The sequence below is a fragment of the Pelophylax lessonae genome (assembly GCF_965119305.1).
Source record: "Pelophylax lessonae genome assembly, chromosome: 3".
Classification (NCBI taxonomy): Eukaryota; Metazoa; Chordata; class Amphibia; order Anura; family Ranidae; genus Pelophylax; species Pelophylax lessonae.
Window position 1 is genome coordinate 437,096,511 of NC_138770.1, and position 19,271 is coordinate 437,115,781.

Sequence of the window (19,271 nt, forward strand, 5' to 3'; positions counted from 1 at the left end):
CCATGACAAAGGACGAAAGGACTTGCCCCCCGACACCGCCGGGGACTGGAGCCACCATAAAAGACCCCTTCGGGTGAGGCGGCTCAACGAAATCCGCAGATCCAGAGATTGCGGACGCCCGTCCCACACTGCCAGGACCTCCGCCTGAAGCTCCCGTGCGTGAAACTGGGCGAAGGGAATCGCCTCGAAGGCCGAAACCATCAATCCCAGCCACCTCATACACGTCCGGAGGGACGAGCCCTGATTGTACCTGAGGGACCTGACTTCGCACTGAAGCGTCCGAAGCTTGTCTTCAGGCAGGAAGACCTTCGCTTGAACAGAGTCCAGGATTATCCCCAGGTAGGGAAGACGAACCGACGGACACAACGTCGATTTTGGAAAATTTATCGTCCAGCCGAATTCCTGCAGAGTCTGCATCGTGATGGACAGGTCGTTCACCAGGCCCTGACTGGTCGCGGACCGAATCAGGATATCGTCCAGATACCCAAGGACAGAAATGCCCTGGGCCCTCAGTAAGGCCAGAACCGGCGCAAGCACCTTGGTGAAAACCCACGGAGCCGAGGCGAGACCAAAGGGCAACGCCACGAATTGATAATGATCCTCCGCAATGGCAAATCGAAGGTACCTCTGGTGACCCTCGAAAATGGGAATGTGAAGGTATGCATCCTTCAAGTCGATGGAGGCCATGAATTCCCCCGGAACCAGGGCAGCCACCACCGAGCGCAGGGATTCCATGCGAAACTTGCGAACCCACACAAAGTGGTTCAGAGCTTTCAAGTCCAGAATCGGACGAACCTTGCCCTCCTTTCTGGGCACAGTGAACAGATTGGAATAGAACCCCCGAAATCTGTCCCGATGAGGCACCGGAACCACCACTCCCTGGGCCCGCAGGTCCCGCAACGCCAGGTGCAGATCCTGCAAGCGCTCCGGAGTCAGCTGAAGGTTTGAGGGGAAAAAATCTGCCCGCCGGCCGAGAAACTCGATCTTGTATCCAGATCGAACGATTTCCTGAACCCACCTGTCCCGAACGCGGTCCAGCCAGGGTTGGAGAAAACCGAGCAAACTTACCCCCACCCCAGAAAACGGGTGAGGGCGCCCCCTCAGGCCGCATGGTTATGGGCAGCGGATCCGGACTGGCCGGACTTCTGCTTACCCGCCCACGGCTTCTTCTGGGAGCCTTGGCCTTTGAAGGGCTTGCCCTTATAGTGCGACCGAAAGGCACGAAAGGACCCCTGAGAGGGCCTAAACGAAGCACTCTTCTTACCACGAACAAACTTATTCTTGTGAGATTGGGGCAAGAGAGTGCTCTTACCCCCAGAAATACCCTTTATCAGAGTATCCAAAGATTCGCCAAAAAGGCGAGATCCCGCGTAGGGCAAATTAGCCAAAGTCTTGGGAGAAGATTGGTCAACCGACCAACATTTCAGCCATATCAGGAGACGGTTCAACACCGCCACACTTGAAAGACGCGCAGCCAAAAGGGACCAAATCCAAGTCCGCATCACACAAATACATGACACCCTGATGAATCTGATCCACCATAGCCAAAGTTGTCGGCGGGGCAGAGACAGCCACCAGGGTGCGCCTGAGCACCTGCGTCCAATCCGCAATAGCCTGGGCTGCCATAATGGAAGCAAAAATCGGCTTCAGCATAGAGCCAGCAACCGTATAAGAATGACGGGCCAGAGACTCTAATCTCCTGTCCGTAGGGTCCCGTAACACCGGGGTATCCTCAGCCGGGATCGCAGTGGATTTATTTAAAATCGCCACCGCATGATCCACCTGAGGCGGCACACACCAGCGCTCATCCGTGGCGGGCGTAAATGGATAACGCAGCTTGAACCTACTCGGCACAGCAAAAGGCTTTTTTAAATTGCGCCATTGCTCATCAACCGCGCGCTGAAATTCCGCAGAGCAAGGAAAAACCTGCGATGTTTTGCGTTTCCTTTGCGTCCCCTAAGAGGACATTAAAACAGGAGGACATGGTTCATCCTGCAAATGCGTTTGCTTGATAGAAGCACCCAACTCATCCATGAGTGCAAGCTCTTCAGACGAGCCAGGGGGAGAATTATCAACCCCCTCCACCTCAGCCTCCCCCTCAGACCCCACAAGGTCTAGGGATGAGTGAGACCCTGAGAAGGGCACTCCAGCCATAGCAGCCCCATCGCCCTCTGAATCAGAGGAAATTGACACACTGGGCCATTTTGTGGATCGATCAGCCACCAGCATCCGCACCTGAGCAGCCAAATTTGCCACAATAGTAGCCAGATCAGCCCCCTCAGGGGAAGCAGCAGCCCCTTGGCCCCCCCACCAAGGCGGGAGGAAACTTGCAATCCTGAGAATCCATGCCCCAGTAGTATTAGGAAAAAAGGAGTACTGCCCCTTTAAGATCGCGGCGAGCGTAGCCCACCGCACCCACTGAATACACCGACCCCCACAGGGATAAGAAAACTAGGCAAGGAATACAGGAAAATGGAAAGGTAAAACCTGGAGAGATCACACAGGCTGCTGCACCGATCGCTGTCCCAGAGCAAAAGGAAGTGATGCAAGACTGACCGCCCCTATGAAGCCTATGCAAGGCTACACAAACATGGCCGCTCGGCTGAGGACTCCATAGGCAAATAGAAAATGGCGCCGCACATGTGGCCTGATCGATCGCCGCTAAAATGGCGGCGTTTGGCGCCAAAACGCTGCGCCTTACCACACAGGCCCGGCCACCATCATTCTGCCGCAAAAAAATGACGGATAGCCGCAGCGATCGCCGCACATGTCCAAAACCAGACCTCTTCAAGTATGCACTCAGCAGAGCAGGAGAGCCCCCCCCCCCCCCTCGCAGCCCACACACAGGCAGGAATTCCACACAGGAACTGACAGGGAGCTCAGCAGCCACACAGACATGCAGGGTCACACAGTCCCAGACTGACACCCAATAGACAGGTCCCCACATAGAGATACACTTACCAGTCCGGATGGCGTGGGGAGCCTGCTCCAGCGACCAAACCGCTGTACTGAGGACAGGGAGTGTCGCAGCCGTGACGCAATGGAACTGCGGTGCGAAACCGCAATGGCGTCCAGTGAGGTAGCCACCTCACAGATAGCATCCCTGCAGCGAACAGGGATGGGTCGTTCAATGTGCCAGGGAAACCTGTGCTGAACGCTCGATGGCAGGCTGGGAAGCCCCCGGCCCTGAGCCCTGGGATCCAGGGTGGCCAGACCGAGACCCAGCTCCGCATGATCATCTTCATCAGAAGAAGCTAACTAATGCTGAAAATAAACAGCTAAGTAAAAGAAAGAGAAAAAAACTCCAAATAAAATCAAAAAGAGAAAAGAAGCTGAGACTGAGAGCCCCAGCACAGGAACAGCCAGCCTACTCCTAAGCTAGGCATTAGAAACTGAGTTGGGAATGCAGGGAGCAGGGAGGTATTGACTGAGGGGACCACCCCCTAGGGGTGGGATATGCTAAAAGCTTTGATATTAACTATTTTGTTGCCTAGCTACTCCTACGGAACAAAGGTCAATAACCCCATTAGTGATGAATATGGAGTGGCGGCGACTGTCGGAGGACGTAAGAGAAATTATATTTTATATATATATATATATATATATATATATATATATATATATATATATATATATATATATATATATATATATATATATATATATATATATATAAATAAAATGTTTGTGGGTTCTAAGTAATTTTCTAGCAAAAAATACTAACTTGCAAACAAGTGTCAGGAATAGGCCTGGTTCTTAAGTGGGTAAACCTTCGTAATCCCGCTGTGTGATCAGCCTCTCACTCTCCCCCTCCCACCCTGTCAGCTCAGTAGTCTGTGTTGTGTGAGCTAATGTACTCCCCCCACCCCTCCTGCCGTTATTCCTCTGTGGCTGGAATGTATATAAAACCACCTGAATCCCCTCTGTTTTATAAAAATGTAAAGCACAGTATGTCAGTTTTTTTTTTTTTAATTATAATCCTAAATAACTTTCTGCACAGCGGCACTGGGCGGTTACGTGACCTCTCTGCTGGCTGGCATACGTGAGAGGGGAATCTCAGTCCCTCCCACTTCTCTCCTCACATCAGGGAAGGAGAGTGGAGGGAGGTCACATGGCCGCACAGCAGAGTTGTGCGAGAAGGTATTTAGGATTATAATTTTTTTTTTTTTAAATTACATACTGTGCTATATATCTTCCTAATACAGAGAGTATGCAAGTGATTTACATATGCGACTTGACCACCTACTTTAAAGCAGAGCTCCAGGCTCTTTCTGAAAAAATTAAGTCAGCAGCTACAAATACTGTAGCTGCTGACTTCTAATATTAGGACACTTACTTGTCCACTTATCCGGCAGGGTCTTAATTCGAGCCGATTTTTCAATCGGCTCTCGGGGTGCTGCCTCTCCTATCTCGGGTAATGGAAGCCATCTCGGGTAATAGAAACTGGCAGTGAATTGTGGTTTCACAGCCAGTCCCCTACTGTGCATGCACAAAGCACCCTGTGCTTTCTGAATGACCCGGCAGCTGGGGAAGGAGGAGGGGGCTGAACTTCCGGATGGGGTTGCTGCGTTGAAGTCAGCCAGAAGTGGAACGATACCTGTCAAAACCAGCTTGGGAATGTGTAGAAAGGATTTCTTTCTTTTTTTTTTTGTTTAGGGTCTGTACAGACCAGGTCACTGTACAAGAAACCCACGTTCCGTGTGCGCTTCCTGCACTGCATTCAAAACACACTGGGGGGGGGGGGGGGGTGTGATTTGCTACGGGTGTCAATGTTTTCTTAAAGACAACTCAAAAACGCAGATCGCAAAACACAATGTGTCTGCACGCACCAGGTGGCAAATATACCGCATTACCATGTAATCTAGATGCACAATGCTTCTGCCTGCACTAGATCGCATTGTACCACAGTACCATGCAATCTACTTGCAGTGTATTTTTTTTTTAAAAAGTAGTGCATGCACTACTTTTAATACATTTCAGTTTAATTTTAGCCAGTTCAAATTTAGAGGCTGAAAACTGTTGCAGATCTTGCATGATTTCAATGTGAAACTGCCCTCAAAGCAGACATTCTAAGGCTTCTTTCACACGGTCCGCCTCCGCAGGCGGATCCGTGTTGCTCAGCGGGGATCGATACGCGATCCCCGCTGAGCCGGGCGGATGACAGCTCCGTCTCCGCTTGCAGAGCGGAGAGGGAGGTGTCTCAGCATCCGCTGCCCTCTATGGGGGATCGGAGGAGAGCGGACCGCTTGTCCGTTCTCATCAGATCCGCTCCGCTCCGATTACTGAACGGATGGAAAAATAGGGTTTCCATCCGTCCAGATTTCAGCACAGGATCGGATGCGGATGTCAGCGGGTGTCAGCGGAGGTGACCTCCGCTGACACCCGCTGCCCCATAGAGCTGCATGGAGGATCCGATCAGATCCGCCTAAAAAACTGACAGGCAGATCTGATCGGACCGCCCGTGTGAAAGAGCCCTTAATATAAGTTCACCTAAAAACTGATCGAAGAGAAAACTAGAATTAATATTACAGTAGTTCAAACTGTGTGCATAAAATGTAACATCTTCCAACAGGCTGGCTCCAGCAAAAAGTTAAAGCAGCCACTACCTTCATGCAAACTTTAAATCACAAATTGTGAAAATGTTTATCTAGGAAGTCACACACATCTAACTCCTGTTTTAAATACCTTGCCATCTAGTTTTAAGATATGAAATGTCAGTGTAGATAGGAACAACTGCAGATTTATGGGTGTACATTTTGAGTAGTTCTGCTTTTTTAATTAAAAAAAAAAAAAGGGGGAAAAAAAATGCTGAACAAAAAGGTTAAAAGGTTTATACTGTATATGATGAACGGGGGGTGTACTAAGCAGGGGGTCAGAGGGAATGAAACTCTTGCCAGCTGGTTTAAACTGAACTCGGGTGCTGCCATACACTGGGAATACCAGAGAATCTAAATACAGAACAACTTTACAATATCTGCACCAGATGTATGAGGGCTTGTTCACATTGGCTACATGCTAAACGCTCCATTTTATAGTGTGCAAGCAGCTGTCAGGTTTTTGTTTTGCTGCATTGAACTGTGGTGAGGGTGCAGTATAAGGTGTGTTTTAGCACAGAGTTTACTTTTTTCTTTAACTTTACATAAAGTTCACAAAATGACTTCATCTGGGTCTCCACATAGCAGTCCTGTGCCTTTCTCTGTTGCTTCGGCAGAAGGCTACCTGTTGGCTGAGTTGCAATGTAAACAGGGCACATAGAAAACAATTATTTTCTATCTGGCCTGTAAGTGCTGAAAAAAACACCAGTCCCCACAGTGTGTGAAGGAGCCCTTATGCCTGACTTTTTACTGAAATCAAACATGTAGGAAATGGTCAGGTGTGTGTTTGTGCCACACGACCCTCAGACCAGCAGAGGTGGAAACCTATGAATAAAACCATAAAAAAGTTGGTTTTAAAGGATAACTAAGCCCAAAAACAAACATTGTATATATTGCAACTTATCAGACCTTAGCCATGGTGGCTGCATTGGTGTTTTTTTTTTTTTTCCAGACTAACATTTTTAACAAATTAAGAGATTTCCTATTTGTTTATTCCTATTACCACTTTGGATGGTTTATTTCCCAAGAGCGAAAAACGAAAAAAAAAAAAAAAAAACAGCTTAAATATGACAAATACTGCCAGTGTTATTTGTGACGTGAACACAGTTTATGGGTTTGTAAATAACAGGAAACAGTTTTCATCTATAACTAGAGGGTACTGCTGCAACAGAGGTTGTGTATTGGGATGCATGAACAGTCTGTCTTTCAAGCAAGGTAACCAAGGAGGGTACAGCTGCAGGGGCTCAAACACATCGGCCCCTGTTATAAGTTTTGCTTTTACAAACCTTACAGCAACAATGTCTGATAAGTAAATGATCTGCAATAATAATGCACTTAAATGCATAACCAGATTGATACATACACATACTGGTGTTCTATCCCCTCAACACAAAAAATTGATAAAAGCATGTGTGGGTAATCGTCTAAAATACCCACATCTAACTTATCGTAGCCATCTGTTAACCGCTGACTTCACAGACCACAAAATATTTATGAATTTACAATACTCTAATTTGTATAATAAGCCATTCAACCGATTTTACAGGTTCTTTGCCAACTTACAAACGTTCCTCTGGGCCTGCCGATTCCTTGAAAACCTGCATATTCTTTGGGCTCCAAGGGACCTTTGAACTCTTCATCCCTGCTTTCCTTCTTACTGTCCTTCTCATCATCTGATAGAGAAAGAGAGGGTTCATTCTCCTTTCTCTTTTTGCTGCAATAGAAAAGGAAACACATACAAAAGCAAATCTTAAAAGTGAAAGAAAAAAAAAAAAACACATAACTATAAAAGACAAAAAAAGCAGATATTTGGAAATATTATCCACTATACCATTAACTGAGCATAAATACAAGACTAAATGTACAGGTTAACAGGCTAGGGCACAGCCCAGTAATTTTTACCTCTATATTTAGGAATTGTGATTATTGATATCCTTTTAGTAACACACTTTAATATAACATTTGAATAGACTGTTTTCCAAGTGATTTACAGTAACAAGGTCTGTAAAAGTTACGTCTAAACCGCACTACACGTAAATGCAAGGCTGCAAACACAAAGCTCTGCCTCTTAGTAAGTTACAAAAGTATTATCACCATACAATACCCTCAGACTTTTGAGATGTCACATAAAAAAAGTACATTTGTTAAAACTGTCTGTTTGATACAGTATTATTAAAATTGGATTTGGCAATGTAGGATCATTATCAAGTATTGATGACCCTATGGATCTGTATATACCAGAAATGACAAAACTGCAATCAGCCTGTAAATCAGCTACACAAGACTAAAACGTTTCCCAATATTTTGTGCTTATGGGCAAATTGTAATGGATTTTCATTAAGTGCTTATGTAGTTTTAGATTTGTTAAAATTACTTTTTTAAATGAAACTAGAATAAGTACCTGAACCGGTAACTGCTTGGGAGGGGCAGCTTTATACTGGCTTTTCAAAACAGAAATACAATCATTAAGAGGACGGATTACATATTTAGTGTAGTACGGGGTTTCTCAAACAAGGGTTCCATGGAACCCTAGGGTTCCTCCAGAGGTTGCAAGGTGCTCCTTGAGCATAAGTGATACCTGCCTCTCAGGTGAGTGACCACTGATACCAATTAAATTTTAACTATTTGTAGCAGGTGAAATCCTCCAGATGACCACACAAATAAGGAATATTCTTTACACAGACCATCCCACTACTATATTTGTCAGGATGTAAATATAACAATTAGCAGGGATTCCCCAAAGACAAAAGGTTTTTCCATGGGTTCTTTAATGTTAAAAAGGTTGAGAAAAGCTGGTGTAGTAGAACATTCTTGGATAGTTCAATAGTAAATATTTTCAAGGTCTTTAGAGAAGACCAAAATGAGGGTCAACTGAGGAGGAAATCAGGACAGAGTGATTTGATTCCAAAATGGTGACAGTTCTGAGCCATGATGCAATCAGTTGCCTTTAGGGGTACACTCAATGGGACAGGAAAAGCGCAGTCTGTAGGCTTAGACAAATTCTGGAAGGCAGGTAACCTATGCCCACTTCGTAATGACCACTGGCATGAACACTAAATTTCCAATAATTTGTGGAACCCAACCTAAAATACAGTTTGACCATTAGTGTATTACTACCTAATGCAAGAAATGCTCTTCGCTCACAGCTGTGTAGTTTAAAAGTGATCCTGACAGTTATCAATTACTGAAGTTGCAAATGCAGACATGCCTTTAAAAAAGGTACAGGTTCTAGTATTAAGTTTACTACTTATTTACTATTCTGTAAAATGCATACGTATATAAATGATCCCAGCACCAATATACTCAAGCTTGTTTCAAATATGTGAGTCACCTAGTAGTTAAAAGGTAATGGATAAAAGGATGACAAGCTTGCACCTTTAAAATTAAGTCAGCTGCTATAAAAATAACTGTTCCTTTACGGTTCTTGATTTTTTGTATACACAGTACTTCCCAGCACCTATGGATCCTGAAGTTCATCATACTAACAGTGCGCAATATAAACTGAGGTTTACAGCTTAGGATGCACCATCTTTACCCCATATTTTGCATGTCATTTATAACAGCATGGTTTCCATTCAAATAGATCTTTAAATGCAAGTCAAATTAAAAAAAAAAAAAGGGGGAATACCAAAAAAATAAATATTTTAATGGTCTATAAAAGTCCCTAGTTTAAAACCCTTGTTGACCTTGGTCCAATTCGCAGAGCACTTCGTCCCATTCAAATCTATGCAGTGGTTGCTGAGCAGCCTGGTCAGAGAGCTCTAGGTTTCAGCCTGGAGTGAAACTACAGCCAACACAGACAGAAATAAAAATGTAATTTTTTATTTCAAAACCATTGCACAGATTCAAACAGGACCAAGCGCTATGTGCACTGGGTCCACCGAGAAAGTCAAGACTTTTAAATGTCTAGAGATAATTCTTTAAATAATGCACAGAATTCAAGGCACTCATCACCAACATTTCTTTCTTTGAAATATGTTGCATTTAGAAACCTCAGCAATCTGCGATTTGCACTGTGGTGTCATGAGTGGAAAAAGTGCGGAATCAAGCATAATGAACCAGAGTTCTTACACAAACGAGTTCTAGAAATGCACAGCATTGAAGTCCAACTTCCTGATGCAGCCTGGACAATAGGACACAATAATTTGTCATATTTTTTTTCAGTTAGCTTGCTATTCCAAAGTTTTTGTCCTCATCCACCATTAGTCGTGTAAAAGACAAATACAATTTTGCTGTAAAACAAACAATTGTGGTTGTTGGCATTAAAAATCTTTTAGAATAGGAAAGTAAAGCATTCACAGTTTTAGGTATGAAAGGCAGTCAACCTACCTCTCTTCCTTGAAGATCTTCGATTCTTTTAGGTCTTTCTGCGCCTTTTCTCGCTTGCGAGAATCACTTGATTCCCGGGAGCATTTTGATTCCCCTCGTTCTTTACTGTGCTCCTTCTTGCGATCACTCCTTACATCGGTTGAGTTGTCATGTCTCTTTAGCTTTTTTTCCACCTGTAAATATTGTAAGGGTTTATGTGATCTGGTACCCATCATATTCTGTACTTTTGGTTTGACCAATTAAAATAGAGAAGTGATCCAGCAAGTTACATGAAGTGTACATAGGGGAGGTGGGTAGAACTATGGCATTGCTCATTGTAACTAATTTGCCTATAAATATTGACAGATTTTTAGAATTTGTTGGTGGAAATGTTCATTTTTGCTAGTTCTTTCAGCATAATCATGGTAAGTCAGAAGAGTATTTTGCAAAAAATATATATAAATCTAGCGTAGTAAACAGGTTACTATGCACTACTCTAACATCTCTATAGTTTGTATTTCATTTTTACAGACGTTCTATACAGCGTTTGAATTTTAAACTTGATAGCAGTGATTAACTACAGAAATGCAGAACAGCAATGCTAATAGGAATAAGATGATCATGGGCATTACATACACAACTAATTGGGCCCCAGCATCTAATAGACAATGACTGGCATGTAGGTTAAAAAAAAAACATCTATTTAAATATCAACTGTCTTATTCAATTCTGAATTTTACCCATAGACACTTCATTATTTTTTTATTTTTTTTATAGGACACTTCTGGTGTACATATTATAGTAAAATAATATACAGTACTGCCAGGAACTGAACAAATATACCTTAGGCTTAAAAAAAGGTCTTTGGCTTTCCAGTAGATTGCTACCTTGGAGGTCTAAGAAGCAGCTAAGCAGTCAGTCAATCAAAGGACCTACCTGCCAAAGATCAGAACCACCAATACCTAGAAGCAACGATCTGCAGGAAAGCAAAAGAGCCTCCTGGCTACTTTATTGCTTGTTTAGCATTTGAGATGAGTGAGTCAGAGGTAAGCTATAGTCCTTGAAATAAAACAGTTGTCTGAAATGTGGTTTTATGTGGCAAATTTAAATAAACTATTATTCATGTGATTATGTGATGAGTTCTAAGCAATACACTTAAGAGAAATTAGCTTTTAGGCATCTTTCATGCAAAAAAAATTATACTATACAAAGCCATTTCTTTTTCAAATGACCAGACACAGGATTAACAAAAATGCATAAAATGTATACCTTTACATGCTCTTCCTTTACAACCAAGGTTTGTTCTTCATTCTGAACACATGTCGGTTTTCTCTGGACCATAGAAGACAAATCTATCTTCCTGTAGCAACGGAATACATTAAAAAGAAAAAAACACATTTATCCATAACATACTCCGCCGCTATCAGCCTGGCATTCAAGAGACTTTAAGTATAAATAAAGGCAAAACTTTTTTTTTTTTGGATGGAGTAAGGAGTTAGAATGCTTGCCAGTTTTTATTACTGTCTGTGCCCCTGTTAAAGAGATTCTTCCTCTACATTTATCTTGTTTGTTTACCATTATCATTGAAAGTAAAAGAAAATCACAAATTTTGGGTTGCCCCCAAAAAAGTAATAGTCTTCCAATGGGGACACTAGTATCGGTGACATGGGGTCCCCAAGGAATTCCCTTAATTTGCAGGGACCTCCTCTCACTTCCCGTTTGGCTATGGAACAGGAAGTGAAGGTAAATCTCTGCAATGGGACACAGATGGAAAAAAAAAAAAAAAAAAAAAAAAAAAAAATCAGATAGGAGGTATAACCCTCCCTTACTCTATCCAAATGAAAAAAAAAAAAAAAAGTTTTGCCTATAGTTATACATTAAGTTTTAGGCACAGTGAGGCAAGATTTGATTCACTGTCAAGTCATTACATCTGTCCATGGTCCAACCAAGGAAATCTACCATCACTCCTTCATGCACTGTAAAAACGTTTTACCAAACAGAATTAAAATGCTAAGTAAATAGAATGTCTTTAAATGGTAACATGAAAATGTTTAACTATTTTGGGGAGACTCTGAAGGTTTGAATTCTAGATTTTATCTCTAGGAGACTTCAGTGGTAACACTATTGCTCACGTTTCCAAGTCTGCACAGTTACTGGATGCATCTTTCATCTTGATACACAGAATGCACAGGTGGTGTGGAAGCTCAGCTGTAGCGGACATATCCCAGTATAACAACTATGTCAAAGATATGGGCCTCAAGAGAGATATCAGCAGATAACAGTTGACTCAGTCCACAGGATCTCAACAAAAATCACTCTTTGTGGACAGTGCTTACCAAGCATTTTTCAAAATGCAAAAAGGAGGTACCGGTATATATTTCTGAAGACATATTACAATTGTACTGCACCCCAACGTGCAAAGTTGCACACAGCATCATGGTGCTTAGTAATTGGGGCTCCTGTCTTACAGCACTGTGCGGAGTTTGGATGTTCTCCCTGCATTTGTGCAGGCTTTATACATCTGCTTTTCAGTAGGTGCCAATGGTTAACTGTGTTCAGCCTAAACCTCCCTATGAGGTGTATGACTGTGGTAGAGACACTGGATTGTAAGCTGCCTCAGTGTAAAGGCTAATGTGAATGACTCAGTGATTTGGAAGGTGTTCTAGAAAATGCAAGAACTGGAAAATTCAAACTGTAGTTTGAATAGAAATAAAAGGAAGGTTGGGACTTTATATGAGAGACATGACAAGGTTGGCAGGACAAAAAAAACAACATAATTATTGGTACATACAGAGATGTGAACATGTCATATAAAAATGTATAAACACCAAGATAAGAAAACTGGTAGATGGCCACCAATCCAGGTTCATGGAAACCAACATAGCAAAAATGGTGATCGGTAAAAGGAAGTACATGAAGTCATAACATCCGCAGACTCAACATGTTTTGTCGACTCGATTCACCACTTCGTCAGGAGTGCATATATGAAAAATGTATTGCGACTCTTGCAGCAACTGGCAATGGAGGAGGTGGAGGCATGATCCCGGGTGTCTCCCCCAGGAGCTGAGGGCGCACAAGGCAGGCGGACAAGGTGAAAAAACGCCACACACCGGGAGGAGTATGGGTTGAATTGCATAAAGTAGTGCTAGTAGCAAATTAAAGTTTCGAAGGAGTGGATCACAGACTCCAAAAACAAGTGTGCCCCGCTTTCGTCAGAGGCCGCCGGACACTGAGCCCAGCGTCGCGTCGGTGTATATGGGTGGGAACTCCGCGGCAACACTAAGCGCCATGGCACTACTTTATGCAATTCAACCCATACTCCTCCCTGTGTGTGGGGTTTTTTCACCTTGTCCGCCCTCAGCTCCTGGGGGAAGACACCCGGGATCATGCCTCCACCTCCATTGCCAGTTGCTGCAAGAGTCGCAATACATTTTTTATATATGCACTCCTGAGGAAGTGGCGAATCGAGTCCACAAAACATGTTGAGTCTGCAGATGTTAGGACTTAATTTACTTCCTTTTACCCATCACCATTTTTGCTATGTTGGTTTTCATGAACCTGGATTGGTGGCCATCTATTAGTTTTTTTATCTTGGTGTTTATACATTTTATATGACATGTTCACATCTCTGTATGTACCAATAAATATGTTATTTTTGTCCTGCCTCTCATATAAAGTCCCACCCTTACTTTATTTTTATTGAAACCGGGAATGAGATGCATGGCAAATCCCACCGTGCACCTCACTAAAGTCCGGCACCTCTTCTACAAACTGTAGTTTGGGTTCAATGAAAAAATGTTGCTGGTAAATAGAATTGCCCAACACACATAAAAAGGATGGTTATCCAAAAATACCATCATGTGCTAAACCGAATCTTTCAACAGAGTAGCTATCCTTTATCTTCTATAGCAGCTTTAGTCAGATAACCACTTTTCATATAGATTTTTCCTGGACAGTGCAAGCCCAATTGTCTACACACCTCCTGAGAGAGAGAAACACTTCCTGTCCCCAGCTGTATGCTTCTCAACCATGTGCTAGGAAGGCGATGACAAAGCAGTTGACATTTATGTACTCCTCCCATTGCTGCATTTTTTTTTTTTGAAAGCAGGTGATTCGCAAAGGAATCATGGATGTTGCACTGCGTTAAACAGCCCAAACATATTAAATGGGCGTGCGTGCAGCTTAAAAGTGGTTGCAAACTAGGGATCGACTGCTATTGGTTTTTCATTGTCGATACCGATATTTTGGCCATTGCATATCAGTATCGGCCGATATTTTGAACATTTAAAGTTTTGCAAAATAAACACAATTTGACACAAATCTGTTACTGAACATGTTAATGTTTGTTTATTAACATTTTTAACATTAAGGGCTCGTTCTTCACACCTTAACTGCATGAAAACTTTTCCACTTTAAAGAGAATAGGTACATACACACATACCTGTGTATCTCAGGACTTTTTGGACGGACCGCACACCCCTCTGTGACTGTCTGATACTCTGCAAACCTCTCATTAAGGGTCTTTCCTTCACCTTTGAAATAATGCTCTGTTGTGGAGAAGAAATACTACCTCATTAGTTACCTAACCTCAAACACAAAGCCACATTCCATACAGTGTCACTTGCGTAGATATATTGTACCTTGGTAACAAACAAAAAAAAAAAAAACCCACACACACCACGCACACAAAGGGGAAAACAATTAAATAACAAAAGTACATCCTATTCCCCTCCGTTTTAAATGTTTGTTATACCAAAATAAATAATAAATAGGGCTTACTTTATGGTTCAGATCTTACAAGCAACCATGTTTACCAAAGCAACCAGACAGTTACATGTGTAAAGGCTACATTACAGTAAACAGACCCCCCCCCCCCCCCCCCCAAAAAAAAAAAACTGATAAAACCACAAAAAAAAAAAAAAAAAAAAAAAAGATCAATTGTTAGTACAAAAATAAAATATACATAGCATTATGCTCCCGACACTTTGTCCAATTACCCATGCCCAATAATATCAATAGATTGAGCTTGACAGTTTTTGTCGTGACCAGCAAGATAGATTTTAAACAACTACGGTAGAGAGGCCTTATGTATTTTTCCTGGCTGTTATATGTATCCTTTTACATATCAATGTGTTTCTTACCTGGAACAATCATGCAGGTGAGCAAATCTTACTTAACCCAGTTGGTCAATGTACTAACATCTTAAGGTGGGGGTTGACAATGGCAGGCCGATGTGTCTCATGAAATAATAGGCTAAAACAGTAGATCTCTTTTTGAAAATGGCCAGTACCGTTATGCTTTTGTGGCTTCAAAGCTTTAATTCACTCTTTCAAAGTAAGAAATTGACTATTTAAGATAATATTCTTGATACAGATCATGGGACAGAATTTAAATATCAAAGCCAAAGCATTTAGTATTAAAGCCAGGCAACTAGCAATTTCAGCAATAGATTAGCAATCGTTTAATATATAAATTGTAAGCAGCATTTATTGTTTCTTTTACCGTCTCCTTTATTTATGAATGGTGATAGAAAACAGACAGACTGTAAATACTTAGCGTTGCGCAAAAAATTAAGAGTGAAATAACTTATGCAAACCGTCCATATGAAATGTGAAAATAAAGTCAGTGTCTGGGAAACGTCACCCATGACTAAACATGTCGAAGGTCAGAGTTTGTTCATTTGAGGTTTCTACATACAGCGCTGTTTGCTTTTAATGAATGCAAATTTTAAATGTTTTAATAAAGTGCTGAGGATTTACGCTATGTGGGCATTTGATTCTCTTTACCGGTACCTACCTGCATGCATGGATTTAGATTTGTGAGGCAATCATGCTTGCAATATCTGCAGGGGATGACTATTTTCCTGCTGAGGGAGACATTTAGAGCCTGCGATGCGGATTTGATATAAAAGCATTTTTGACTCCTATGTAAGAGTCATACGAATCTGGTAAACAGATTTATAAAATTATTTTTGGTGATGGTGAAAGGAGATGGGTGATCACAGTAAGACAACGTTTTGTTTACCTGCATTGATTTTTACGGACTTTACTTTTAAATATGGTCTATTTACATAAATTGTTTCACTCTTAAGTAGAAGTTCAGCCAAAACCTAAATTTACTCTGAGCCACATTCTTAAACTAATGTAGCCCTGCAAATCAAAAAATGCTATACTTAACCTTTCTGCAACTGCTCAATTCTGGTCCCACGCTTAGCTGTCAGCAATGGCTTCTCTGTGTTAGCGTGTGCAGGAGAGGCAGCCAACAGAAGCCCCATAGTAAGTCTGTGGGTGACATCACTTCCCAGGCATTTTACAGCCCTTGTCTGCTGTCTCCTGCACACAGCATTCGCCGCTAAAGCCGACCCAGATCGGCTTCAGAAAATGTATAGCAATTTTTGCTTTACAATGTTAGATAGATTCCTTTTAGAATGTGGCTGCAAGTAGATTTTGTGTTCATCGCTGGCTGAACTTCTACTTTAATTTTTTAGTGCAGCACTTCGTATTTACACATTGGTTGCCTTGAAAAATGTCATGGTGTGCTAGCAGCTTATTCTTATTTTTTGCCTAATGTGAATAATTTTTGTATACAACACTGGTCTACAAATTTTGGGAAATTATTGACCTCCAAGATAAAATGTGCTAATTCTTTACATATATACAAATATTTACACTTACATATTTTGATTAGATGAATTAGAAAACAGGTGATAAAGGTTCTGGTTGACTAAATTTTTCAAGATATTTCACAATAAAGATTTATACATAGGCGATTGTATTTGCCTACAAGGGAGGGAGGTGTCTGATGATGATGCCACGTAACTTCTCAAAGTACGGTAGAACAATTAAAATGGTACCACATGGAAGTGTATAAATTTATCTGCACTTTGAGACTGAAGATTATCTAACTGTAATTGTTCTTTTATTGCAAGGTACGTTTGTCTTAGTTAGATCTACGCATCATACAGTTACATCTGATGGCTTGTGTATTATTGCCTAACATTTCCAAGGAACAGTTGCAAGATATTTTCCCTCAGAAGCCCAGGTGCCTAGAAACTGTGTAAATGCAGATAACTTCTGCTACATTTGTGGGGAGGTTACAATTGCATCTCAAAGTGCAGGACGACAAGCTGTGGTAAAAAATGCATTCCACCTGCAATTTAGATGCAAAATAAGGGATCAGGACAAGAGTTGGGCCCCCTTATTGTTGCATTGCATGTGCAACTTATCTGCGGCATTGGCTAAACAAGAAGAAAAAAGTCTATGCCTTTCGCAGTCCCAAGGGTCTGAAGGGAACATGAAAAAGGTTACATGAAAACACAATAAATGAATGGAAAGTTAGGTTATTGGTATCAATATAATAAAGATGCATTTAGGATTGGTGCGGCACCATTCTTATTGCTAGATCACATTTTGCTGAAAAGGTTAGGGAGCATAATCGCACATCCCCCTCGTAATTTTGAATAATTTTGACCTGAAGCTGTATCTTGGAAACTGGAGCCAATTATTACTCAGGACTTAAATGTTCCTTTATTAGCGACCCGATTCTGGTAAAATTTAGCTACTTTCATTTTCAAGACTTTCTCCTTGTAGGCCAGTGTATTGAACAGAAGCTAACTAACGTAACCTTTTCATCGATCTAACATCCCAAATTAAGCTTTTGCCCGTAAAGAAGGGATTGAACAACTGCCTTTCCTACTACACCTACAATAGAACAGCAGTGATGTGAAAGTTCGCAGGAGGGACCGGTGAAAGCAGTCGGAGAACCAGATCAACACTCCTAGAAGTGGTATCTTCCCTTTGGACTTCAGTGGCCCATTTCTACTGACTGGAGCGATTCTCAGCCAGTGCTGAAGGGAGGCAGGAGAGTTAAGTATTAACCACTTCCTTACAAGTAACCACTTAATTTGGGATGTTAAATCTGTTACTAATGCAACTTTAATGCAAATCTGGTCATTTTAAAGTTAAAAAGGCAGAAGACAAGGAAAGCAGCCAGAAGCATCAAAATTTCTAGGGTAACTTTAAAATGAAACATGGGTAGCAAATATGGAAAGCAGACACCTAGTGGTCTCTGCATGTATGCATATATAAAATGTACAGAGGACCCCAAGAGCCCCAAATCCCAAGGCACTTTATTATACAAATCTCTGCTGGTTCCTGCAGTCAGGAGCTCTGTTTCTTCTCACCCATCAGTTAAGGAGGCCATCAATTAGAGTCAAAGTCAGGCACAGGCTGCTGTCAAAACTTGTGACCAGAGCATGGGGATGAACAACGCTGTGCATGTGTCAATGGATGCATACAGCTCAGCAGCGGCTTGCTATTGGGGCACACTCAGAAGAGGAGAAGCCTGGAGCCCCAACAGGAGACCACCTAACAGCAAGTATAACACAGGTGTTTAAAATAACAAAAACACCCAACCCCTTTACAGTTATTTTCACAACCAATTGCTCATCCCTTCTGCTGAGAGCAGAGATAAGTAACTGGTTGTAAGGAGGATGCCCGCAGCTGCCGTCTCCTAACAACCAATCCAAAAAATGAATGCAAAACACAGATTGTTCAGCGGTTTACATCCATTTAGGTCCGCTTCTGTTTTTTTAAAACGGGAAAAAAAAATAGGCTTTTAATCAGTTTAAAAAAGATGGGCCTGTACGGATGCAGATGTAAACTGATGTAAACAGATGATCAACCATTTGCCCAAAATAATGCATTGCGGTCTGCTTTTCATCCAACAGATAAGGACTGACGGAATGCCCGTGGGAAAAGGGTCTTAAAGTCTAATACCACTGACTTTAAAAAGTAAATTTGGGCCAGGTTGGCCCATACAAACTATTCCTGTTACTAACAGATGTGCCTGCTGAGTGCGCTGTATAAACTTGTATGTATCCTCAGTTACATACAGCGCTGCGTTGTGGAAAGGAAAATCGAGTCAGGCTGAGTGCTCTTATCAAAGGTGTGGGTTGTGAGGTTATCGTGACAGTGGTTTTACTACTTTGTACATGACAGACTCAGAGCAAGCATGCAGTTGTTAGTTAAGTCTAAATTTGCATCCTGCATGCTTGCGCCAGGTTAGTGACCGACTAGGTAGTATAGCAAGGATTACAGTCTCAGAACTTCTAAACTTAGAAAAAAAATTTGCAGGTTAACTTTAATGTAGAAGCTTTTTAAAAGGGAAATACGTGTGCTAACCTACATTTGTTACAACAGCCATGCAAGAAATTGTTTTTTTTTTTAAGCTACAACAACCTTACTATGGAGGATGCCACTGCTGACCTCTCCTAAAATGCCAGCTGCCTGACTATATTGCTGACTCTTTGGCTTCAATACATTTAGGTAATTGACCTGGTTAAAGTGTGCAGATTAGGAAAGTTGGAGA

General features: G+C 42.0%; 1 protein-coding gene across 6 annotated transcripts in view; it reads right to left on the bottom strand.

Annotated features, from left to right (window-relative positions):
- The window catches only part of BCLAF1 (BCL2 associated transcription factor 1), an 84,778-nt gene that overhangs the window by 28,786 nt on the left and 36,721 nt on the right, over positions 1-19,271 (bottom strand). For 4 of the 6 annotated variants that reach the window (XM_082249714.1, XM_082249716.1, XM_082249715.1 and 1 more), the window contains exons 6-9: positions 14,344-14,449; positions 11,172-11,262; positions 9,924-10,096; positions 7,158-7,308 (exon numbers count right to left, since the gene is read on the bottom strand). In XM_082249714.1, the coding sequence (XP_082105840.1) occupies positions 7,158-7,308; positions 9,924-10,096; positions 11,172-11,262; positions 14,344-14,449 (521 nt within the window). Of the gene's footprint in view, positions 1-7,157; positions 7,309-9,653; positions 9,827-9,923; positions 10,097-11,171; positions 11,263-14,343; positions 14,450-19,271 lie in introns of those variants that run through there. The other 2 variants (XR_014225018.1, XR_014225019.1) reach the window with 2 other exon arrangements.